The sequence below is a fragment of the Mytilus edulis genome, chromosome 1 (assembly GCF_963676685.1).
Source record: "Mytilus edulis chromosome 1, xbMytEdul2.2, whole genome shotgun sequence".
In the NCBI taxonomy this organism is placed as follows: Eukaryota; Metazoa; Mollusca; class Bivalvia; order Mytilida; family Mytilidae; genus Mytilus; species Mytilus edulis.
In genome coordinates, this window is record NC_092344.1 from 114,478,711 (window position 1) to 114,505,325 (window position 26,615).

The following is a 26,615-nucleotide window of genomic DNA, read 5'->3' on the forward strand; positions in this document are numbered from 1 at the left end:
CACCCTCACACTCAGTCAATATATGTATATTGTTAATAAAACTGGGACATGATATGCCAAGTTGTCCTCTTTCAAGATAAACGTAACACAACTCTTTGTCATAATTTATTTGCATAACTACATAATCCAATATTAGTTCTAAACTAGGTGAAGACATTAATATGAACCTTTTTATTCTGGGACTAAACATATACTTTTGACAGCTTTTAATTTATCCCTCATTCTGACCTATTGTTAACTTTCAAACGGTCAAAAACTATATCTATCTTATGAATTGATGGTTGTACTGGTTTAAACTAATTTTTTTTATAACAGCTGGTATTAATTTCTACCAACAAAAAATTCCAGTCTTTATTCAGAATATTCATTGATTATTTTTTATTTCTACAAACATTTTATTTTAAAAGCTCCTTTTTTTTGCAATATGCCATTTGTATACAATTATATGATTAACCTCGTTTTGATATGTGGTACATGTAGTTGATTTACAATCAAATCAACAATTCCAAAGGGAAAAAGATATCTGCGAAAATTTGATGAGCTCAAGACAGTAGAGTTGCTAATTACCTTTTTTTTTTATCATCACCTAATGATTTCTTTTCCAATTCAATATGTATGAATTTAAAAAAAATCAATATAGATTAATAAATAAAATAATGTCACATTCTTTACAAAGTGTTATTGTTATAAAACTAATAATATTTATTCATACAGAACTCTCTAAACCCAATTGATTGTATTGTCTATATATATATATATTCTGGGGAGTCAATACAGATTCAGATGATATAAATCCTATGTTACATAAAAAAAAAATTAAGAAAAAATGAGGCCTAAAATAATTATTTGTTTTTCATTTCGATAAGATTTTTTGAAAGTTTTTTTTTTAAAACTGGTATCTTTTTGGCAAAAAAATTGATAGAAATATGTCAGCAAAACTGGTTCATTTTGAAATTAGATTGAATTTTGGTATAACACACCAAATCTGTTAAGCTTTGACATTTATCTCCCCTGAAACTATAACAACTATCCTTTACAGATTAAAAGCGCTTTTAACTGATATGTAACTGAAAAGCATAAATAGTATTTAATGAAACCAAAGGACTGCACCCCAACTCTTAAATTCAAAATGAATAAAATCTACTGTTCTTATTGAAGCAAATTATCATTTTAAGCTTTTATTCCTGTGACAGTAGATAGATTTAAAAAATTCTTTATGATTTACTTCGAACTAGATAGACTGTATTAAGGCCGTTTTTATTAAATAAGTTGGTTTACGGATCCGCCGACCCGAATTTTCGCTAATTCAAATAAAAATAAACGCACATTTGCCCTTAAAAATTATTTCCGCCGACCTCATATTTATGATTTACTAAGAAAATTTTAAACAGTATTTTTGTGTTTACGTTTCGTAATTCTGGTTCCTATTACTGCATTAAAAAAACGTGAACAAGTGCACCGGAAACGTGACTGGTTAGCTGTTCACGTGTTTGCGCATCCTTAAACCCTGACTTCCGTTTAGGAACCAGACGATATCAGGGCATGGTTTGTTTACTATGAATGAACCAGTGTACATCCATCTGGATGTGGACGTCCTAAACAATTCAATATTATCAGACAAAAAATTTGTGAAATGCCTTCGTCATGAAACCATAGGTCAAGTCATTAATGAACAATTAGAAAACTTTAATGTTGTGATTGACATGGAGGTGGTAATAAATGATCTGATTAGACAACTGAGGACCCAGTATGGAATTGTTCGTCCCATATGCCAATCATGTTTGGACCAAGGAAACATTCCAAATACCAGAAATGCCCTCAAAGTCGGGCAAAAAAGAAAAAAATAACAATTTACATTTGTTTTTAATAATTAAAAACGTGTTTACTGCTTTCATCAATTGCATATTTCACTTAATACAAATCTTTGTCTGTCAGATGTATGTTTATAGGGTTGATACATATAAAAAAGATGTGGTGTGTTTGCCAATGAGATGATTTTTCATAAAGAGACCAAATGACACAGAAATAAATAACTATAGATCACTGTACAGCCTTCTTCAATGAGCAAAGCCCATACCGCATAAGCTATAAAAGGCCCCAAAATGACAAATGTAAAACAATTTACGTGAGAAAACAAACAGCCTAATTAAATGTAAAAAATGTACTAAAAAAAATTAACAAATATGTAACACCCCAACAAACAATATTAAACCACTGAATTACAGGCTCCTGACAGTAAATTTCTGTTTATACTTTTAAATACTGTCTGATATGCTCTGTCCTTATAGGTGTTGACATGCAATATGCTCTTAGATTTGCCTTTGTCTTTTAATATTGACTTGTTCTATGTGATGTGTTTTTGTTGTCGCATTTATTAATTCCACAAAACCTACAAAAGATGCTGAATAAAAGGTATTATCAAAAGGCTTTTCAAGTTTTACAGAACTATAAATAAGTCTTTTCAATCAAGTTTAAATTATTTTTTTTTTTCCTCCTACCCTATTTTTTTGTGGCTGATATCCGTAAACCAAGTAAAAAAACAAAAACTGGAAAGATCTAGTTTAAATTAATTTTTTTCCCCTCCTCCTACCCGAAGTTTTTGGGGCTGATGTCCGTAAACCAACTTATTAAATAAAAACGGCCTAATGTATAGATATCTGATCTTGTTCTAGAGATTCATTTGGTTAGTACACAATATGCCTTTAGCAAAGAATTCAGAAATGCATATTCATTATATAATTTAGATTTGACCTGATAAATGTACTAACATTTTAATCAATAAAATTTAATATATCAATTCACATCCATTTCAGCAAGTGACTTTACCCTATCAATATATCAACGTCTGAATTCACCTTTTGAGAGTGCAAAAGCATGGAGATACAATTAGTAAAATCAATATTCAAATTATTCAAACTGTCCTCCCTGCATACTATATACCAGTATGTTTAGATTAAACAATCGTGAAATTATAATGTATAAAAGATGTAGATACAAAGTGATTATATAGTAAACACAAACATATATTGTTCAACACTGAACCATGTTTAGAAGAAATACCCTATCCTGTAATGCTTGGTACAATAAAAAATTTCAATAATCACAACCAAAATAAAACTGTTTTCATAATCTGTACCCATTTCACAATTTCAATTCAATATTAATACCCAATATGGAATTTCATTATCAAGCAATATTTTGTGAATTAAGTTCATCTAAGAAAAATAATTCCAGTGGACACATTGCAATCTCTAAAAGATTTGCAGGATTCTCATCAAATAAATTAATGTTTTTAAAGTATAAAAAAATTTAATCAGAACTGTTGTCCCAATGATTGTTTACAAGTATAATATACATAGTGAAAAACAATTTCATGTCAAATAACAATTTCCAAGCCTTAAAAGTGTTTGGCTACCTCAAAATATGTATAGTAAAATAAATTGCACTGACAAAAAATCCTTTGAAAAACAAACATTTATAACATAAGAATATAACAAAAAGTATTAAAAGTAAAAATTACAAAGAAGGAGAAAAATACTACAATGGAATAACTCTTTATAAATAATTAAGATTTTATCATTATAACGAAATTGTTGTCTAAGATGGACTGACATACCTAAACTGAACTTCATCTTCAAATAGATCAGTTTTGTTTGATCCCCCCCCCCCCCACCCCCCCCCCCCCCCCCCCCCCAGTGTTCAGTTCAGGGGAGATACATCATGCAAAAATGTATTCCATTCAGGGGAGATAATAAAAGTGGACATTATTGCAACATGACCATTGTTTTCAGTTCTTGATGAAAATGAAAAGAAGATACCCTATCCCTATTTCTTTTTTTTTAATCCCTTCAAGTGATCTATCTAATTATCTAATGAAAAAAGTAATTTCTATTAAAGTAAAATATTGTTTTATTCACTGATTATATTGAAGTATGGGGACTTCTGTAAACAAAAGTAAATCTAAATGCATAAACTCTTCAAAGAAATTCAAAGAAAAGTCCTAATTCATGATTTTGATTATAATTTGTAATTCATAATTCATAATTTGAAATTTCAATCTTTCTTGAGTTGTAAGATTAGATTTAATAAGTTTTCAACATAAATCTAATAAAACAAATGGTTAATATGTTGTGCAATATATTTTCTAATAACACTATGTTGTGAAATATATTTTCTAACAATACATTGTTAAAAATAATTTAGTAAGTAAACAGTAAAGATTGTGTGCAAAAACTATAAATAAACAAAATAAATATAGGGTCTAAAAACAAGGTACAAACTCAAATGACTGTTATTTTCACTTGCTATCTTCCAAACTTAGGCAGTAGTACAGTTTGAGATTCAAAAGAAACAATGCCCTATTATTTTGTTTTTAAATATTCTTATTAAATTTTGAAAGGAAGTAAGTAAATCTCATATTTGCCAACAAATATTAATACTGTATAAACTTTAATTTCGGTCAAACTTTTTCCCCAAAAATCTTTTATTTCAATCTTATATTTTGAGTGTTCATATATGATATAGAAAAAATAAATACACAATAAATAATAAAATCTTAACAAAAGGTCATTTTCCATTTTGATGTACTAACCCTTCACCTAACATAATTTGGTTTCAGTACTTGACAATTTCTTTAATAGCCCTAGATAAAATTACAATGGAACACATTTAGATATAGTTTGATCAATTTCATGAGACAACATTAAAGTTATTAAACAGACTCAGTTGTACTAAATACTCCACATTAATATGTACCTACTGCAAAAACCTTTTTCTGAAATAACAAAAAATGCCTTGAATACTTAAAATTCATAAAAGCACTTGTAACTCCTAAAGAAGATTTCTGACAAAAATTTTCAACTACCTAAAGGTTGATTTTTTTTTTATATCTGAAAAAGGTTGTTCAGAAATAAAGGCAAAAATATTGATACTTATGCTAAATGTATATAATTCTGTATTAAAAAAAATCATAGAAAAATAACTCTGACAAACATATCATGAATATTACATTACCTATATCTAGCTTTTTTCTTGAGTATTGAGTACAGTTTTCATGCGGAAGTAGAACTTTAACTTTGAAACTTTTAACTCAAGAGGTTTTGATAAGATAACGACTGGTCACTCGTGTTGACCAACTGCCACTCTAGATAAGTTGGATATTTAGGAAGAGTACATTTTTAATATGAAAACATTGCCAGTTTAAAAAATGTATTGAGCAATTTCTTTTATTTTTGAAATGATTAAAACATGAACAACAATAATTTTTTAATGATAAATTTGAAACATTGAAATTATTCAATATATAAATAGATCCAATGATTTAAATACCAAAAATGACACCATAGATGATAATATTGCACTCAAAAAAAGACTTAACAAAAAGAATAACAATTAAAATACAAAGGCCATAACAAATATACTTGGTTCATGATTATTAGCACTTAATTAAATAATATCAAAAGATGTCAGACAAATATATATTAACCTTATTTTTATAAATGAAAAAGATTTGTTTTTAAAAGTAAAATACGTGTGATACAGGAGGTAACAACATTTCTGTTTGGCTCTTTACTTTATTCTACTTCTGAACATACAATAACATAAATTCTAATGCACAGATCTGAATGTTTGACCATCATTCAATTAGAATGAGCCAGTAGAAAATTATTTACTGGCATAAATGTGTCATGTCCGAGTAAAGAATGTTTTTCTGGTCTTATAATCAATAATTGTTGACAGTGTTTGAAAATATTAGAATTCCTTCAATATATAAATGTTTTATTGTAAAAATACTAGCACTTGAACTTGTACCAAAATACATAAGTCCTAATTCATTAAAAAGTCAATTTACATAGATGTGTCATGTCTGTAATTGTTTTGGTTTATTTGAATTTTTCTTTACATAAATTAATAGTTTTATGCTTCTGGAGGACGGAGTTGGAATAGTTTATCTATGACAGTTTCATCAGCCATGGTTGTGATATCTCCCACATTTTTATCTCCAACAGCTATTTTCCTGAGTACACGGCGCATGATTTTCCCTGATCTAGTTTTTGGCAGTCCAGGAGCATTCTGTACAAAATCTGGTTGAGCAAATGGACCAATCTTCTTTCTCACTGAAAGATTTAATAGAAACAGATAATTTTAAAAGTGCTGAAAGAAATATGATGCAATTCATAATCAATATTTGATAAGGTTGCTGTCAAAATGTGGTACATAGATAAACTGTTGACACAGAGATATGTCTAGCTTGTGAACATTAAATTCAGAACAAGACAATCTGATGGACAGCAACATTGGTTTTGATTTCAGTCACTGGACAATGATCTATAAAGCAGGGCCTAAAATTGGTCGATAAACTCAGGTGTAATTTAACTTGAGCAGAAAACTAAACATGGTAAATCACTAATTAATTCAGTCACTGAAACTTTAAAATATGTCAGTTTTAATTATTGTCATGTTCATTTAATTGGAATAATTAAAATCGTCACATTAATTTTTGAAACAACAGTAGTGTATTCCATTTAAGATTATTCATTTTTTATTACAGAAAATGTAATTAACTATTGAAATAACAACTGGAAAGTTTGTGTATTATATGTTCATTATTATTATCTTACCTCTGTCCATCAGTTCTTTTACCAAAGCATCGGAAAACTCTTTACCCTGAAATATATAGGATTTTGTTGTCACTTTATGATTAGAGTATAAGTCAAGCTGTCTACAATTATTTACTTCAACTAACATTAATTCATATGGGAACATTATTTTTTGGTAAAGGTACACCCAAAATTTGATTTTTTTTCAAATACAAATTTTGTATATGCTTATATGAGGGATTTGACAACAATGAAATGAAGCATCTATTTTTTTCTTCTTCTCTCAATCCACTAAAATGAGTTAACATTAAAAATAAATCAATCCACAGTATAAGATTGATTTTTGGAGATTGGAAAATACTATTGAAAGAGTATCAAAGTTATGTATTTCTACAATTTTATCTGACCTTTTAAATGATAACTTAAAAAAGAAGATATGGTATGATTGCCAATGAGACAACTCTCCACAAAAGACCAAAATGACAAAGAAATAACAACTATAGGTTATCGTACAGCCTTCAACAATGAGCAAAGCCCATACTGCATAGCCAGCTATACAAGGCCCTGAAATGACAATGTAAAACAATTCAAACGAGAAAACTAATTGCCTCATTTATATAAAAAAAAAATCCATTTCACAGTAAGTGATATATACCTCTTTCAAAGTGACAAAACAGTATGTACATTCTCCTTTGATTTTATGAGGATGAGAGACAACAGCAGCCTCAGCGACAGTTGGGTGTTCTACGAGAGCAGATTCTATTTCTGCAGTACTAAGTAAATGGCCTGACACATTCACCATATCATCTATCCTTCCTGTTACCCAGATATAACCATCCTCGTCTCGTTTGGCTCCTACAAATAATATAAAAAAGTTTATAGTTAACTTGTATTGATTCTCATGATGTTTAGCCCAGATCTATTTTTATTCATACTTAATGTTCAAAATTTTAAATCAGTTTGAAATTTTAAATAAGATTATAAAATTTTCATCCACTGGTTTTTATCTGAATGTTTTTTAAAGTGTAACAACTTGCCTCTTAGCAGGTTTTAAAAGTAAAACAGAGTTCAGAGAAATACTCCACCTACCATCCCCTGTACAGTAATAACCAGGGAATTTCTTAAAATATGTTGTTTCATATCTCTCATGGTCACCATACACCGTTCTCATCAGGCCTGGCCATGGCTGTTTAAATACCTAAAATGTATTTTGACTTTAATATATTGTAACAATAAAAAAAATTCAAAGCTTCTTATTTTTACAGTTTTGCTGAACTATTTTAAGTTTTATAATGAAAAAAGTACTATAATATGCATGTATTGCTTTTTTTAGCGATTTTTTCAACAGTAATTCTACTTTCATATGATATTTGAAGATTATAAACTGTATTTTGAATAAATAACATGTTACCTAACACTCAATTTATTATCATTAGAGATGACTGGTGATGTATTAAAACATTGTGACTGAGTCTGTAGAATAATTATAAAATTAAAATTATATCAAGTTGCAAAGAGGGTCCATGGAACATATATAGCTCAGCTAGCTCCTATATACCAGTAAAACTTATATTATTAAGAAAATGTTTCATAGTATAAAATTCTAGCCACATGCAGCTGAATATAACAATAAAGTTAAATAAATACAAGTTGAAAATATTCTATCTATTATTTCATGATCTGGATAAAAACTTGACAAATAGTTTTAAAGGATATCTTAAAAATTAACAATGGAAACAAAAGACATACAGCTGGCATGTGTCTCTGATTCAGGTGTGCAATATTGCGCAAGTAAAACATAATATCTATTTATCAACTAACAATACAGAAGTTTGATATAACAATCCTAATACTTCTGGGTTATCTACCATGTCTACTCACCAGGTAACCTTCTACATTAGGTTCTGTGATTTCTACTCCTTCGTCAGACATTATAACAGGTACAATTCCAAAGAATGGGAATGTCTGTAAATATATACTAAACAGTTACATTTTATTCTATGTATGGTAGTCTTGCAGTCTGATAATGAATATTCAACCGCTCTTTTAATCTTTGAAGTATGTTTACAATAATCTTCTTCAACATACAATACAAATATAACTCTTGAAAAATAGTTGAGCTGCATATTGCAATAATGACTTAACATCCAATATTAATATTTTTAGATCCTTTTCTAAAAAAGAATGTGCCCAAAGTACATGGATGCCCCACTCGCACTATCATTTTCCATGTTCAATAGACTGTGAAATTTGGGTAAAAACTCATTTGACATTAAAATTAGAAAGATCATATCATAGGGAACATGTGTACTAAGGACTTCAACTTCATCAAAAACTACCTTGACAAAAAACTTTAACCTGAAGCAGTACCAACAGACGGATGAACAGACCAGAAAACATAACAACAAATGAATGGACAAACTGAGGAACAGACCCAGAGACCAGATAACATTATGCCCCTCTACTATCGTAGGTGGGGCATAAAAATACAAGAGTATCATTTAGTAAATTGAAACAGTTTTTTTAAAGGTTTTTAAACATTGTGACTTACAGCTGATCCTGGTTTTGTTGGTGTGGCTCCTGGTAATGGTGTAATCGTGTGTCCTCCCTGAAAGTAAAAATAATATATTAAACCCACAGAAGTCCATTTTCTAGAGTAAATCAAGACATTCCTTTAAATATAAGTCAAAAAAACTTTTTCTGACACCTTTGACAAGTTAGATGTTTGAGATGCTGGAGATTCTTGGAATTTGACACATCTGAGCACTAAGATGCTTGAGGTTCTTTAAATTAATGAATATCTATAGAATGATCTATGCTCATACTTGGCTAAAAGTTGAATCTGCTTCAGAATTGCACAAAATGACGGAGCTTATTTTTTTTTTTAGGTCAATACATATTACTTTTTGTGTTTACATGTTTCACTGATTAAAATTCATAACAATTTTATCTTTCACTTTGTTAGAAGAAACCCAAGTGATGAACAACTAAGTCTTGATGTTTTTTTATAACATATATTGTTTAAATGTGTATAATTTTGTATATTGACTTACTGTCTCAGTCTGCCAGAATGTGTCCACTACAGCACATTGTTTATTCCCTACAACATTGTGATACCACAGCCAGGCTTCTGGGTTAATTGGTTCACCTACTGTAGCTAACACTTTCAAGGATGATCTGTCATATCTAAAATTTAAAGATTTTCAGATAGAGAGTTGAAATTAACATATAGATTCTACCCTAGCCTTATATCTTATAGATAGATTACCAAATTTATCAACTTTTTTTATATTTTTACTGATATCAATTGGTATGGTGATAACATCTTTATTTATATTTTCAACACTCTAAAAGACTAAAAAAAAAATGATAACTTTTATTAATTTCGATTTGTCAGATATTAGCAAAATACACATGTAAGCTTCACAAATAACCCATTTCTGAACTCACTTTGCATATAATTTGGAGTACGGTTCACTTGATATTTCTGATTTATGTGAAAATTAAGGTATAGAAAAAACCTTAGCCTTAAAAAGCATTAAATTTAAGATATGATGTCTAAAAAGATATTTCAATCAAATCATTCTTTTCTAAGAATTTTCAACAAAGACAATGTAATTCTGTTTGACTTTTATATAAATAGGTTACCTCAAGAAACATACAAACTTACTTAGTGACATATTCATCCCCATATCTCATTAGAGCTCTAATGGCTGTTGGTGCTGTGTAGAACTTAGTCACTTTATATTTCTCTATGATGGCCCAGAATCTTCCAGCATCAGGGAAGAATGGAGTCCCTTCAAACTAATCAAAAAAGAAATATATCAGATATAAACGTAATAGTTAATAGAATGATAAGATTACAACATCATTTGTTTTGTTAGCACAATATTTAAAACTTTACAAAAAGTAACTTCTGGATAACTTACAAACCACTGGCAAAAAAACTACAAATTTTTCATACATGTCCTGTTTATATCTTTTGTAAATGTTAACATCTCTTTTTATGATTGCCCCAGATATAACAGCAGAAAGTAACATTGTGCCCTTAAAGATTTGTCATTAGGTGAATAAAAATCAGTGCAGCATAAACTGACAGTTTTAATTATATTAAAACACAAATAAACCTCTTTCAGGGGATTTTTTTTAATTATTTTTTCGCACCAAATGACATCTGCAAATCACAGAGTTTATCATTATTCATTTGTAGCATTCACATTCCAGATCATTTTCATCCTTCATCTGTTTTACTGAACATGACATGTTAACAGAATATTACAAGTCATAGGTACATAACTGATTCAATTAGTGGGAAATGAAACGTTCACCCTTTTAATGCCCTTACTTAGTTCATCCTTGTAATGTTATTGGTGCAGTTTGAATTGCTCAATGTTAATTTTCTGTGAAAGTTTATTTTTTGTTGTTTCATCCTAAAATGTTTTGTTGAATGGAATGAAGTTCTTACTATAATGCTGGTAGCACCATTATTGAGTGGACCATATGCTACATAAGTATGACCTGTTATCCATCCAACATCAGCTGTACACCAGTAAATATCATCTGGTTGATAATCAAAGGCATACTTAAAAGTTGTAGCAGAGTATAACATATAGCCTCCTACAGTGTGGAGCACTCCTTTTGGTTTACCTGTGGATCCACTGAAAATAGAGGTAAAATCAAGGGCTGCGCTTTAGCGCATGATACGCCCATTGTTTGAAAGACAACGAGCATATAAAAATGGCAAAAAAGACTACAATGACAATGAGGAGCAGCAAGAAGATAACAGGGAAAGTGAAGATGGTGAAAGTGACTCTACTGAAAGTTATGATCTAAATGAGGAAGTAGGTGATGAAAGTAAGGATTTCATTGATGATGAAGATAAAGATTTCATTGATGATGAGGAGGCCTCTTCTGAGAATGAAAATGAGGATTTTTCTGATGATGAGGACAGTGATTACAGTGAAGAAGACACTGATGATTAAACCTAGTTCAGCTTTTCAATATTTAGCATAAAAAACAAATATCATTAACATTGGCATATAACATAGAAGTCTTCAATGCAATATAAGGAAAGTGATATATGATTATGGGTTTTAGTAATTCTATGGCTGATTTCCAAATTTTATAGTAGTTTGAAAGAAGGTAATTTTCTTGGGGTATATTGCTCATAGTTAGATTCTGTTGAACACAGTAAGGAATCCATACTAAATTATACAAAGATGTATGCAAAAGTTGTTCAAATGGTGCTTAATATGGTGGATAATGATTATTACCTTTTTATTGTTTAGAATATTCACAAGATGATCATATTGATAAATGTTTAGGAGACTTGATTTTCTTATTTTTTTCATAAAATGACACCCTTTAACATTTAGGGAATATTTAGTCACATGTTAGGATTTTCATGTTGTCACTTGTTCATTTATTATGTGCTATTGTAGACTTATTATGTTTTATAACATTTTTTATTGCGCTCAACCCTTCCACCGAAACCGAACTCTATAAAAAAGCTGCAATGCTAAGGTATCATTTGTGATTTCAATTGCAACCAATTTTAACAAGAGTAAAACATCCTATATGCAAAAACAGTATTTGATTTTTATCCATAGCTTAGATAGTAAAAATGTTATCATAAAATGATATATGCCTCAGGGAACAGTTAGTATCTCAGGGACTGCTAATGTGCTTTCATCCTTGCAACCATTCAATAATAGTACAAACGTATGACATTCATGGAACCAATTTTTTACAAGAAATTTAATGTTTTAAATTGAACTAAAGATTTTACAAATTTTATGTTTTCATCAGATTTTATTAAGTATTATTTGTTACATCAATAGATATAAACAATTCACCACAGTTTCATGGACACTGGTGAAAGCCTTTTTGAGTTATTGTCCGAAGTGTTAAAAATCCCCCTTTTTTTATGAATAAAGCAACATAATTCCAAAACTTAAAATCTGAAATTTATAAAAATTAAAAGGGAGCTTACATCAACAGATATAAACAATTCACGAAAGTTTCATGGACATTGGTGAAAGCCTTTATGAGTTATTGTCAGAAGTGTTAAAAATCCCCCTTTTTTTATGAATAAAGCCCCATTAATCCAAAACTTAAAATCTGAAATTTATAAAAATTGAAAGGGAGCTTACATCAATAGATATAAACAATTCACGAAAGTTTCATGGACATTGGTGAAAGCCTTTATGAGTTATTGTCCGAAGTGTTGAAAATCCCCCCTTTTTTATGAATAAAGCCCCATAAATCCAAAACTTAAAATCTGAAAATTAAAAAAAAACGAAAGGGAGCTTACGTCAATAGATATAAACAATTCACTTAAGTTTCATGGAAATTGGTGAAAGTGTTTTTGAGTTATTGTCCGAAGTGTGGACGATGGACAAACAGGCAGACGAACAACGGTATACCATAATACGTCCCGTCTAAAAGACGGGCGTATAAAAATGGATGTATTTAGACTGGAAAAAAAATATATTGTATTTTCATAATTAATTATAACATGTCATCTCTAGATTTATTTGGTACAACTTATTTTGCTCTTATAGTTTTTTTCATATATATGTTAAATCACATATGCTGCTATATGAAGATCAAATATTAAAAGCAGGTGCACAATGAAATAAAGATACCAGGATTGAAATTTTGTATTTGCGCCAGACAAACCTTTCATCTACAAAAGACTATTCAGTGACGCTGGAATTAAAAAAAAGTTAAAGAAGGCCAAATAAATAAGATAATAAAGAGTGTCTATAAGGTTGCATTTCTGTAAATATTGACAATGCAATTTCCCATAGGAACTCCTTTTACGGCTAAAACTGTACCACTTTTACTATGAAGTTTTGAAAAAAATCTTATCCTAGAATTGAAAGTTCATATGCACCACAATTTTTTTCAAAGGTCAAAATATAGGGCTGTGCGGCATATTTTCAACGTTTATATGCCCTGAACTTCTCAGAGTTTAAACTTACACTAATTTTCTTAACTACCCCTACCTCGAATGAAAGGTTACCACAGATTTCAATGTAAACAATATGCACGTGTTTATTTACTGGTAACATTCCCAAGTTCTGTCTCTGCGATATGGAACACAGAGAGCATAACTGGGAACCAGTATGTAAACAAAATGAATTTTCTATGAATATTCAATTACTCCCCAAAAGAGGCGTGTTTTGAGAAACAGCTGTATTTACAAAGTGCAACCTATACAGACATTTAATCAAATAGAAAACTCTCTAAAATCAGTTTTTCTCACATTAATACTCATTTATCAGAATTAAAGTCTTAAAGAAATCACTGTGTATACTCTAAGTTTTTCTTTACTATACATTTTATACCCCCTCCCCTGTTTCAATTTTTTAAAGAATTTGAAAACAAGACTTTAATTATTGCCAGCTTACCCTATTTGCATATTTTCTGATAAAAAATGCCTAGAACCTGTTAAAAACTGTTTTGATAACATATTGAAAGCATATCAGAATATCATAAATGTAATGTTTAGCAGTCAATCATTACAACATTCAAGATTATATAAAGTATCCAATCCAGCCTCTATCTCCAGTCCACATCTTACTGAATGCCTATTTGTCAATTAAAGAACACATTTTCTGCCTCAAATGGTCAATTTAGAATTCTTGTCACAACAGTATCATCTTTAACCATATATCTGACACAATTTAGCTACTATATATACTAGAAGTGTTCAAACAAAGCCATATTTGCAATAGTTGTATGTATGCAGATACCAGTCTGAGATATAAATTCACTTAAAATGTTGTAGAGATGACTGCTAACTGATTTTTGCATAACTTCCAAGCATAGTTATTGTTTTCTATATCAAGAACTTTAAAATCATAAAATCATAGCATTTACAAGTTAAATTATTTGTTTTATGACCCAGGGGGTAGGCAATTTTCTATGTCTCTTGCCCCTGGGGCCTCAAATTTCCTAAATAATTCTGCTGTTTCTAGCAATTAGGAATATTTAGTACATATTCAGGATAGAACACACTATTGTAAGTTTTCTTGAGATATTTTTGTTTTTCTAGCTTGTATTTATTATGCTGTGGTGACAAAAAAGCAGATTTAGGTGTTGCGGCTTACTTTTAGGTTATCGAAAGGACACAAATACCCCATAAATAATATTCAGGAAGGATCTATGAGTTTCAATGACTGCGAAGAGTAAATATAAGCACTTCTTAACAATTTAACTTACAAATATGCAAATATTATGATTTAATTTTGTATCCAGGACTTAAAGTAAACTATGCATACTGTAAACTGTGAATTTATGCTGAGTCATCATATTTAAGGCCCAGGATTCTATCAATCTTCATTAAATATTTATAAAACTTCTTATTTGAGTTAATTTCTTTAAAATCTGTGAAATAAAGTAAATTTGGTTAAATTCTGAATGTTCCCCTTTTTCACCCTATATAGGTTGCATTTCTGTAAATATTGACAATGCAATTTCCCATAGGAACTCCTTTTACGGCTAAAACGGTACCACTTTTACTATGAAGTTTTGAAAAAAATCTTATCCTAGAATTGAAAGTTCATATGCACCACAATTTTTTTCAAAGGTCAAAATATAGGGCTGTGCGGCATATTTTCAACGTTTATATGCCCTGAACTTCTCAGAGTTTAAACTTACACTAATTTTCTTAACTACCCCTACCTCGAATGAAAGGTTACCACAGATTTCAATGTAAACAATATGCACATGTTTATTTACTGGTAACATTCCCAAGTTCTGTCTCTGCGATATGGAACACAGAGAGCATAACTGGGAACCAGTATGTAAACAAAATGAATTTTCTATGAATATTCAATTACTCCCCAAAAGAGGCGTGTTTTGAGAAACAGCTGTATTTACAAAGTGCAACCTATAAGTTCAATGAATTTCAACATTTAAAAGAAGTGTGGTTGGAGAAACTTTTACCAGTGTTGTACATTTTACTACATTGGAGAATAAAAACATGCATTCATTCCTTTTTCAAAATGATGTGCAAGATGTTTTGGGGTCCAATACAGATACTATTCCGATGACAACTTACCTGGTGTACAACATAAATAGTGGATCTTCTGCATCCATCCACTCAGGTTCACAGTCAGTGGATGCTGTTCCCATCACATCATGCCACCAAACATCTCGCCCATCAGTCCAATTTATCTAATAAGAAATTTCAAATTATCACTTACAGCCACACCACATTTATTTTTGGTTCTTAAATATTTGGAAAGCAAAAAGAAACTATAAACAGCAAACTTTTCATTTTTCTATTAATTTTCAATTTTCAAAATATTTGAGTGCCAATATATGATGCTGGTGCATATTTTTTAATAAAAGAGAAATTGGTTTTAATTTTCTATTCCTCATAAAGCTAATCAGGGCTTTGAATTTTATCTTTCAAAATGTCTTTTGCCACAGGGAAGCTTTTCCTTGTCCAAAATTTCCCACATCTAAATAATTAAAATTGCCTTGCCTACTCATTACAGGTGCATAAAAGTGATCACAAATTCATTCCATTCTCAATTTTATTCAACCATCATGAAAGCAGTTTTGTTTTTTTAACTCAGTCTCAGAAATAAACTCTATCCAAGAAATGGAATAATAAAGTCTTCGCTAATAATAACACTATCTCAATTTGTCACTATTTAAAAGACTAAATAAAAAATAAATTCAGGCTTTCTCACAATTCTGCCAACCTTGTGCAGTAAAATTTGAAATTTGTGTCGGTTAATGATACAGCTCTTTCCTAGAAAGAAATGGCATATAGGTTTATAATTGTAAACAAACTGTTAGCAAATGAATTTAAATGATACCACAAAATCTCATTAGAATAAAAATCGGTTTAGCGTAAAAGCCAATATATGTAGTGGACTGTGTACTGTTCATAGCGGTTTGCATATTTTTTGGAGGAGTAGGTTGGTGGATGTTGTCTGTAGTACTGTGTTATATTTTTGATATTTCTTGTTATACTTTTTGTGCATGGTAAAGTTCTAAACCATCATCCAATACCTTTAAACTACGAGTTGGTCTTTGAGCAGGTTTTTCCTCAGGATAGTCTACATAGTCTCCATTCTGTTGTACATTATGTCCCTTTGGTAACAAATGTTTTACAATAAAACAATGCGATAACTTGTGGTCCCTGAAATTGTTTTATTTAAAAATAAATAAATGTTAGTTTTTTCTGTGCTGCAATGGGTTTTATATTACTTCTATATACTAAAAATATGCACATTAAACTTAAAGTTTACATTGTTCACATTTTCAATAACACTGTGTAAATGCTGAATTTAAAATATTGTGAATTCTATCAATTCTCATATGATTAAATTCAAAAAAAACTCTAAGATGAACAATAATTTTTTAATGAATTTTACCTTTTTGAACAAATTTCTAATGCAATATCTACTATGGATTTCAAATTAAGTAGTTTACTCCCTCTCCACACACCATCTGTAATACAAGACATCTATTGATTACAAATATCATATGATCAACCACTTACAGTAAACAGGTAAACAGTTACAATATTACATGCATTACTTTGACTTGGCTGGAGAGTTTTCTGATTGGCACTCATACCACATCTTTTTATTTCTTTATTATTTTAATCAAAACAAAAATTGTTTAGCTTACATTTTCTTGGAAAATCATGGAAAAAACATTTTTTTGTCTTTGTTACATTAAAAACATAGAAAGCATTACTTTTGTAATTTATGTGATTGGAAAATCAGCACAATAAATTAGTGTCTACTTTTTGTTGTCTATGATACCATTTCATGACTACAATGTCATTGTAAAATAGCTGATTTTCATATGAGCTGTTTTCTGTGAATTCAATATTATTTATTTAGTACTAATTTTTGTGGAATTTGTTTTTCTGTCACGTAATGTATACAATACAATACAGTACAGATTTCGTGAAAGCCTTCTCAGACTCCAAACACATAGTTTTTTTTGGTGTGACACCAGGAAACTCCGACATCCCTCCCTAAATTCTCGGAGAAAGGAGTAGGTCCAGTTGACTCCAGTAAGACCCCTTTTTGGCCTCAAAATTAAGTAGTTTTACAAAATTGTTAAAATGCAATTTTTTTTAGGTTTGTATTGGAAAGTAGAATGCTTCCGCTACATAAATATGGGCTGTTTTTGACAATACAATGCGCATATATCGGTTACTTGCATCATCAAGTCATGCGAAATTACTGAAATCTTCACAATTTTAGCATTTGTTAAATTTAAGACGGTTTCCGTCTTAAATGAAAGTGGCCGCATCCGTGTTCATTCTTAATATTTAGATGTAAGATGTATGTTATGACAACACATAACATATATAAAGGTTAAGGATGAACACGGATACGGCCACTTTCATTTTTGACAAAAACCATCTAAAAAGTGACATTTTTAGGCATATTTGATAGATTTTTCATATTTAAGCTTGAATAAGGGCATTTTTAATGATTAAATCAGTTAAAATCTTTCACAAAAACTGGTTGAATCACCTGAAATAGACACTTAAGTGTTTAGAAAGTGTCCAAAATCTTTCGTCAGATGAATTTGAAATTCCAAAATCGGCCCTTACCGGACCTACTCCTTTGGGAGTATTCCCTTCCGACTTCCGCGTAAATTCGCAAACTTTTGTTTATTGTATTAGCGACATCTCTCCCAGTCCGGTGTGAAGTTGTGTCACACCAGGTAATTATTTGCCCTAATCCTTCTGATCTATACCGACACGCGACAGTCAAGCTAATGTAATAAAACAATTGTATTTCCTGTCTATTGATAATCAGGTTATATATCTAATTGCTTGAAACAAATAAAACATTAAAAAGCAAAACGTTATTGTTAATTCTTTCAATAACACTGTACATTTAAAATTAGTTTTATTAAAAACAACTATATTTGATTGTGACTTCGGTTTTTTTGGGTCAGTAAATAAAAATTTAATTACAAAAGAGATATAATTGTGTAAAAATAAATGGAGACTAACGCTGAATAAATGTGGGTAGTTTAAAGAAAATTACATGTCTCAAAGTTTAGTTTACAAGTAAAAAAGAAAATAGTATTCACTATTCCTTATGCTAATAAGTCTACGCCATTTTCGTTTTACGATTACATAATTGCTTGAAACAAATAAAAGATTTAAAAGCAAAATGTTGTTGTTAATTCTTTCAATTGCATTGAAGTTTTATATAAAAAAAATATACTTCATTTTGACCTCGTTTTTTTTTTATTGGTAAATTATATTACTTATGAAAAGAGACATCTAGCGTAAAAATTAACTAAAATGTGAGCAGCTTAAAGAAATTACGTGTCTCAAAACTTGTATATGCAAGTAAAAAAGAAAATAATTTTAACTATTCCTTATGCTTAATAAGTCTACGGTAATGATAAATAATACATTTGGCTACAACAGGAATAACTCTATAGCTGCATCAACTCGTCGTTGCATAATATTCCTTTACGCACAATGAATGTTAACTTGTGTGTTGTATAAGAACAGTGATCATTAAATATTTTTAAAACAATTAATTGATGTGGGAAGACGATACACATCTCAGTGATCAACAGTGCATGGTTGAACTTTGAACTTGACTTCGCTCACAATATTGAACGCTAAAAATAGTGACATCAATTTTGTCCACGAGATTTTTATTTGGCGGGAAATATTATAATGTAGCAGTAAACTCCGGTCACCTTTCTGGCTGACCGTAAAAAAAATCATTCAGGGTTTAAATTTGCTTTGTAATGATTGACATTTGTGAGCGTTAAGATTGAGGCTCTAGAAGGTCCTTTTACAATTGATTAACCGGAATCTAAATCATAATCCTTTTCTGAATAAAGGAACACCAGCCTTTAATTTTTACGTTTCTCAGTGAACACAGAACGTATAACCTGGACATTATTTATACGTCCATAGTCAACAATATACAATAATGGTAGATGATAACATGATGCATGTCGTTCAGTTTCTGTTGGGCGTAGGCAGAGATCCTCTGTGAAAATGTTCAGATTGTTAAAATCCGATCCACATTTTTTTTCACATATTTCTTTCACGATATAATTTCATTTTAATATTCTATTGTGATTGTTGAAATACTTCTTTTTTTTATTTCGCCAAGGACTTTCAACGAGCAGTAAAATTCAGATTGCGCCTATCCAATTTTATTTTATATAATAAAGGATCAATAACAGATCATAACAGAGATAAAATACACATGATTTTTTTCTTTATTTAATTAATTAGGTTGTGATTATTGTGTTGTGTCTGGGCGGGGAATGTCTCTCAGTGTTGTGTTTTTATAAATATAGGGCACATTGCATACACAACGTTTTTCCTTCGTTCAACAGAGTTGTCACTTTACAGTTTCTTTTCTGAATTCAAATAATTCAAGTCGGTAATGTACCGGAGGTAGTGAAACATAATATTTTACATTGCAAAATAAATTGAAAGTAACAGAGTTCACTTGGCGATCCGATAAATTAACTCTTGGGTTAAAATTGGACAAATTACTATTAAAAAAAACATTTCGTTTTAAGCCAGTTGATTTTTATATATTGAACAATTAATGAACCGGATATTCCTCACTGAGTAGGTCATAAAAGATACAAATTGTGGTAAAATTGTCTTTGTTGAAAAAACACAAATTATGACCTGACCGGACTATAATAAAAATACAAAATAAGTGTTTTATTCATATTTTTATTTGTTGGTACGTTTTATTTCAAATGACAAGGACATGGGGCAAAAACATACAAGAATAATTATCTTATTTTGAATGATAATGTCACATTGTTATCTGTCAAAGAAAGGACATTTTAATACCGTGTTTTAAAGCACACAGGTGCAATCAAGATCGATTAAATGTACAGAGGTAATAAATCTGGCTAATTTGATTATGTTGTCACGCGTCATTAATTTTCAGTACATCGGATGGGCAATAAACCAATTAACAGCCATGTGGTGTTGGGAGAGAATCTTTGGAGAAAATTGGAGTATAATCCGTGATTCGTGGTGTCACACCGCTACACTCTGAAATCGGTGATTAGAGTACACGATTACAAACTCTCTGGGCGTACTGTACATCTAAATATATTTATTATTATCTTTTGATTCTGTATGACAGACTTCAAATAAAATATTTGTTATAACAGGAGACAAAATTTCAGATTGTATGAAGAAAATGAGTGGTTTTAATTCAACACAAATGATTAAACTAATTTTCTATACTGAGGTGAAGTCCAATGTTTTATTCAGGAAATCATCAAGTCAGAAGAGCAATTCTATATTAGTCAAGGGACTGTTTTTATTTTTCTTCATCATTTTTTGACTGAATGAATAAAGTCATCTATAAAACTGCAGGCTACAGCACCACATTAAGAACACAATTTACAAATGATTACAGTTTGTATACTAACCAGCTGTTACAATGGCACTGCACTGACCATCTAAGATTCTGTCAGCAAGGGATTCGGCAGAAAATCCAGCAAACTGAAAAATACAACAATTCTTTTAACTTTAAAATACAGAAAAATCTATGCCTCATGGCATTGTTGGGCATGAGCCAGGTGATGACTCAAGGCATTGTCGGGGATGAAAGGGTTTTAATTAACTGATTACATATAGCCTCCCACTGTCAAATTTTTAATGAAATATTTTAAGAACAAATGCATCAGTCATATGTTTTCGTAGATATTCAATTTCATGGTTTTGCCAATCTTTGTACACAAAGTCTATTGGAAATATGTTATTCGTTTAACATTTGAATTTATGGTTCACCTGTACCCACAAAATACATGAAAACTGGTATCCAGTGCTTGATTGTATTTTTTTTTTAAATGTTAACAAGTTTCCAATTTAATATAAAATTTGATAAGTCCCCATTATTTATACTTCAGACTTTAAAAATTGTCCTCACCACTATGGAATGTATTATACCAAGTCTAGCACATGCTAACATTGCTACTGTCAGTTCTAGTATCATTGGCATATAAATGGCTACACGGTCTCCTTTCTTTAAGCCTGCAAAAAAGAATGGTTAGGATAAGAAATTCTACTATGAAACAAACATTTTGTATGTGGGTGTGTAAGTTCATTTGAAAAGAAAACTATGACAGTGCCTTTTATTTATATTTTTATTCAAGATAAACTGCTTCTAATTATAACAAGAGGCTGTCACAACGACAGCAAACCGGATTTATTAACATTTATTTGTGTCCTGGCAATATCACAAGAACCATTACTGATGAATGGTGAAAGTGAAAATCGTCAATATCAAATTTGACCTCCATTTTGTCATCAGTATCAACATATTAAAATTTGAAAAGCTTACATTGAATGGTTCATGAGTAAATGCAACAACGTGAATGGAAACGCCATTTTACGATCTTTCAAGAACCATAACTCCTGAACGGTAAAAGTCAAAATCGCCATTATTAAAATTGACCTTCATTTAGTTGTCAGGAACAACATATTAAAATTTAAAAAGCTTTGGATGAATGGTTCATGAGTTAATGCACGGACAACATTTGATTGCCGCCCGACCGGCCACCCGCCGTACATCCCCAAATCAATAACCGACATTTTTGTCACAAAAATCCGGTTAAAAATATTTAAAGTTACATTGTAAATGTGTTTCTAATATTCCAGCACAAAATGTCAGATAAAATATGGCTTTTGATTGTTTCTATGCATAATCCATGACTTTAACGATGAAAAACTTTACTAATCATCAACAATAACACAACAGTCAGGACTTACTTCAAACTGACTTATCCTAAAGATTTTGATAACTTCAATAATTACCATGTTTGCACAAACATAAAACTACAGTTTAATTTATTTTTTTAATTCTGCCTGAATGACCATTCATTGTACTTTTTCTGGTTGCTGTTAATATTTTCTGAATATTTTTAATATGAGAAATTTTCTATTCAATAAAGTTCAGAATGAAAATGGGGAATGTGTCAAAGAGACAATAACCTGACCAAAAAGCAGATAACAGCCAAAGGATTCAAATGTGTCTTCAACACAGCAAGAAACCCCAGCACATGGAGGTGGGCTTCAGCTCATCCTTGAACAAAAATGTGTACATGGACATCACACTAAACTCTGAAACATATAAATAAACTAAAATTTAAAAAAACAAAACATACAAGACTACATGTAACAAATATTTACTTACCAGATTGCTTTAAAATATTGGCAAACTTGCAGATTTTATCTTTTAACTGTGAGTAGGTTATATTTCCTGAATCATGGTCAGCTGGGTCATTTCCTTCCCTGCAAATACATGTATATGTAAATAATAGATGTGGCTCAAAAGGTTGAGTCAGGTGTAACATGCGTAATGGCCTACAACACTTCCCATTGATTTGTACCTTTATTCATCAAGATGAAAGAACAAGAATATAAACAACCAATTCACAGCCTTCAACAAAAAGCAATTTTATCATTGTGGGTAATACTTGTATAATTTAAAAGTGTTTTATACACAGGTATAGGTAAACCAATTTGGAAGTTATATCAGATTTGTTTTACAGTTTCCTATTATCCCCCTTGTTTGCATATACATGAACATTGTGTATATATTTTTCAATTGGTAGCAAAGTAGCCAAGTGAAACTAAAGAAAAGAAAAAAAATATGATCTTTGTACATGTACATGTTTAAGTACAAAATTTGAATGTCTAAGGGATAAACATGATAAAACAATTAGTCTATGTCAAACTCTTTTGGTCTCTTTGTTTATCATATATCATAGACACAATTTTATCATGTGACCATTGTAGTCATCAACGGTTTTTCATGATTTATGCCGATTTAAAAATGGAATTTAGAATTAAATTATAAGAAATAACTGTAATATTTTGTCGGTCTATTCGAAATAACATAAAAAATGTGGTACACATTGTTAAATATCTTGCAACGCGCGTTATTCAATGTGCACCACATTTTTTATGTTATTTCTTCATAGACAGAAAAAATATTACAATCATTCCTTAACAAAAATTGCATTTGTCCTTTTTTTCATGATTGCTTCCAGTCTGTGCCAAACTGTGTTAGGTTTTGTCTGACCGAAAAGGAAATCTCATACTTTCTCCTATATTTTCAACTAAAAAATCTATACATTTCGGTCTGACTGAATCAATTTTTTCTGTCTTGGCATTTTGTTGGGTTGATAGTGTTTGAGACACACTGGTTTCCTAAGACATGTCATGGAATACAAGTTTCCTCATTATATAAGTTCCAAACAAAATAAATGGTATGGAATATTTGTTCCAACAAGAACAGATATTATGACATTGTTTATAACAAAGTTTCTAGTGGAACTTCTGTTAGGTGGACTAAATATACTTTGACAGACAGACAGTCATGTTACTTTTCAAGGGCTAGCAAGAACATTTTATCAACCTTAACATGTGGGCATTGCGTACACATATCAAAATACAAGTCACAAAACTGAGAGGGCTAATCACTGGACATAGAATTTTGGCAGACCTGCGTCTATTTCATTGGTCCGGTACGTTTGAACGATGGCATTTGGCACAGATTTCATATCAAAATATATCATTAAAATATTTTATCTCTACCAGTAAATAAGATACACTTGTGTACTACAGAGTATCCTCGTGTATTGTATTTTCGACCTATTAAAATATTTTTCTGAATTACTCTTTTATCTGTTTGAACATAGACATGGCTTCTATATTGAGAGTCACTAGTATACGTGGTATACTTGTGCATAAAATAATTGTATCTGAAATATATTTCAATCTTTTATTTTTTTTTATAATTGAGTTCATTAGGTTGATGGCACCTTTGTTGACAAAAACAAGCGTCTTGTGTTTTCAACCTATCTAAGAAACGTGTCCAAACTTGGAAATGACATGTCGTACAAATTCGGAATTGGTTATAATTTGATTCCAAAGTTTATATGAAAGTGTTAGAGGCAATTAAACTTATGACATAATGAATTAAGTGGTTATATTTACAACTATAAGACATAAAATATTATTTTGATATATTTTTTTGATTAGTTGTACACATTTTACTTGATGTACAATGTACTTTGGAAGCCTTGTATGTCTAGGATCTTGTATACTTCATGTTTTTGATTAATATTTTAGTTTAGGAATTGTAAAGCAAGATTGGTGAGTATTGTCCTTAATGTTTTTTCTGTTAAAAAAATTAAATTGATATTTCATTTTTTCAGTAAAAAGCTGTAAGATCATGGAAATTTCAGTGTTCAAAATAACTTTAAGTATTACAACTAACCCCATGACAGTCATGTGACTTAATGACCTTGATGTAAACTTCCCATGCAAAACGACCATTGCCATATTCTTAGAAAATTTGTTTATTTTTGAATGGATAGTTTCTTTTGGAAGGTAAAAAAGTATTATGGGGACGAAGTCCCCAATTACAGTAGAAAAATCAATAAAAATTTTTTTTTTTTTAAATCTTGAAAATTTCCCGAATTTTTCATTCTACTAATGAACTCAAAATCGTTAACTTTTTTTTCCAGATCTACTTCCGTTTCCGGTCTTGTTTGCATCGTTTGCATGAGACTTTGAATAAAATGTATATTTTATCAACATATCAACAAATATAGGAAGGAATTCAACACTCAATCTTTTTTAATAATTGTTTGATATGAAAAAAACGTTACCTGGATAACAACGTTTCTTTGTTTACATTGAATATGACGTCATAACTTAAATAACGTCACAACTAAATCTCTTACAACAAAACCAATACCAGAAACGTTACGGTATTTCTGTTTTTTTTTTATCAACATGTTTGACTCCGGAATCGGGTGTTTTTAAGCTCGGGATTTCGGGATTGACCCTTTCGGGATCTGGGAATCGTTTTTTTCGGATTTCGGGACATCAGGATTTACTTTATTTAAATTCGGGACCTCGGGAATTCGTTTTTTTAAGTCCGGGATTTCGGGATCAGGACCCCTCCTATCCCCCCTCATGTTTGAATTAAAAAAAAATAATACAAACTTCGTCCCCATTCGCAGGTAATGCCTACCTCATATTAGTGAAAAGGTACAAAACTGTGATATCGAATAAAAAAAACGTAAATACTTAATTATAATAACTTTATTTGGAGAATCTTCAAGACACGTGGTATAATTTGCTATTGTTACTAAGTATAGCAGCTGAATATGATGTCATGCGGGCATGCGCAGCATACAGGAAGTATAAGCAGAATTAGGTCGAAAACACAATACAAGACGATACTACTAACCTAGACTGAATAATCTGTCTCTTGTGTGGGTACATTTGTCAGTCTTCACGCCGAGTGGCAGCCAAGGCAGCCCAGGCTGGTAAAATTGCTCTCGGGCCTGTAAAAATTAGACCTACAGGCCAACAGAATCTAACTAAAAAATTTCAAAAATTGAGCTGCGGGCCTGTAGATTTAGCAGTTCAGCGTGAAGACTGATTTGTCATTTCATATTTTCTTTTCATCATTTGGCTATTTGGACACAAAAAAATAAAAATAATAAATAGCCAAATGATGAAAAGAAAATATGAAATGACAAATGAGACACACAAGAGACAGAATTTATTCGGTCTACTACTAACCAGAAGAAAGCAATCTTGTCTCCTTGTCCATTTTTTATATGCCGGTCTATAGCATTGTAGCAAATGTTTGTTTTGGCACCCTCCATCCATTTGATAGATATTCGACCTTTTCTACAGTCAAAATTATAATCTACAAATTTTCCTGTGGGAGGAGATACCCAATAAAATTGCTTGGCAATATCTCCCCAGAACCCCTCGGGATCTTCCACTGATCGCTTATACATTTCCTTGTAGTCATCCATGGATTTAACATGAGATTCGTTGCGTAGTCGATCAGGAGGAGGGAAGAGACGAGCTGTTTCATCAGAATTATCCATTTCTTTTAAAGTTTTGCTTTAGTCTTTTTAAAAAGTGAAAGTTGTGTCGGCGGCTTTGGTCATCGACGTCGTGTAAACGCTTGA

General features: G+C 30.6%; 1 protein-coding gene across 1 annotated transcript; it reads right to left on the reverse strand.

Annotated features, from left to right (window-relative positions):
* Positions 1 to 92: 92 nt before the first annotated feature.
* LOC139500921 (acetyl-coenzyme A synthetase, cytoplasmic-like) lies at positions 93 to 26,615 on the reverse strand. Its single transcript, XM_071289824.1, has 17 exons — positions 26,215 to 26,615; positions 22,805 to 22,902; positions 21,539 to 21,642; positions 21,039 to 21,111; positions 17,000 to 17,075; positions 16,635 to 16,764; positions 15,670 to 15,785; positions 11,065 to 11,257; positions 10,270 to 10,403; positions 9,653 to 9,785; positions 9,151 to 9,207; positions 8,481 to 8,564; positions 7,689 to 7,797; positions 7,255 to 7,454; positions 6,621 to 6,666; positions 2,643 to 6,116; positions 93 to 1,240 (listed from the first exon to the last, which is right to left on the reverse strand). The coding sequence occupies exons 1-16, from the start codon at positions 26,529 to 26,531 to the stop codon at positions 5,917 to 5,919; spliced, it is 2,070 nt and encodes a 689-aa protein (XP_071145925.1). The 5' UTR covers positions 26,532 to 26,615; the 3' UTR covers positions 93 to 1,240; positions 2,643 to 5,916.

What these genes read in the sequence shown, in the direction of transcription:
- LOC139500921 (XM_071289824.1), bottom strand. Translation starts at nt 26,531, where the DNA reads ATGGATAATTCTGATGAAACAGCTCGTCTCTTCCCTCCTCCTGATCGA. An exon ending in GACAAGATTGCTTTCTTCTG is followed by an intron (nt 22,903 to 26,214) that starts GTTAGTAGTAGA and finishes ATGTATTTGCAG; the next exon opens with GGAAGGAAATGACCCAGCTG. An exon ending in AAAAGAACTGATGGACAGAG is followed by an intron (nt 6,117 to 6,620) that starts GTAAGATAATAA and finishes TAAATCTTTCAG; the next exon opens with TGAGAAAGAAGATTGGTCCA.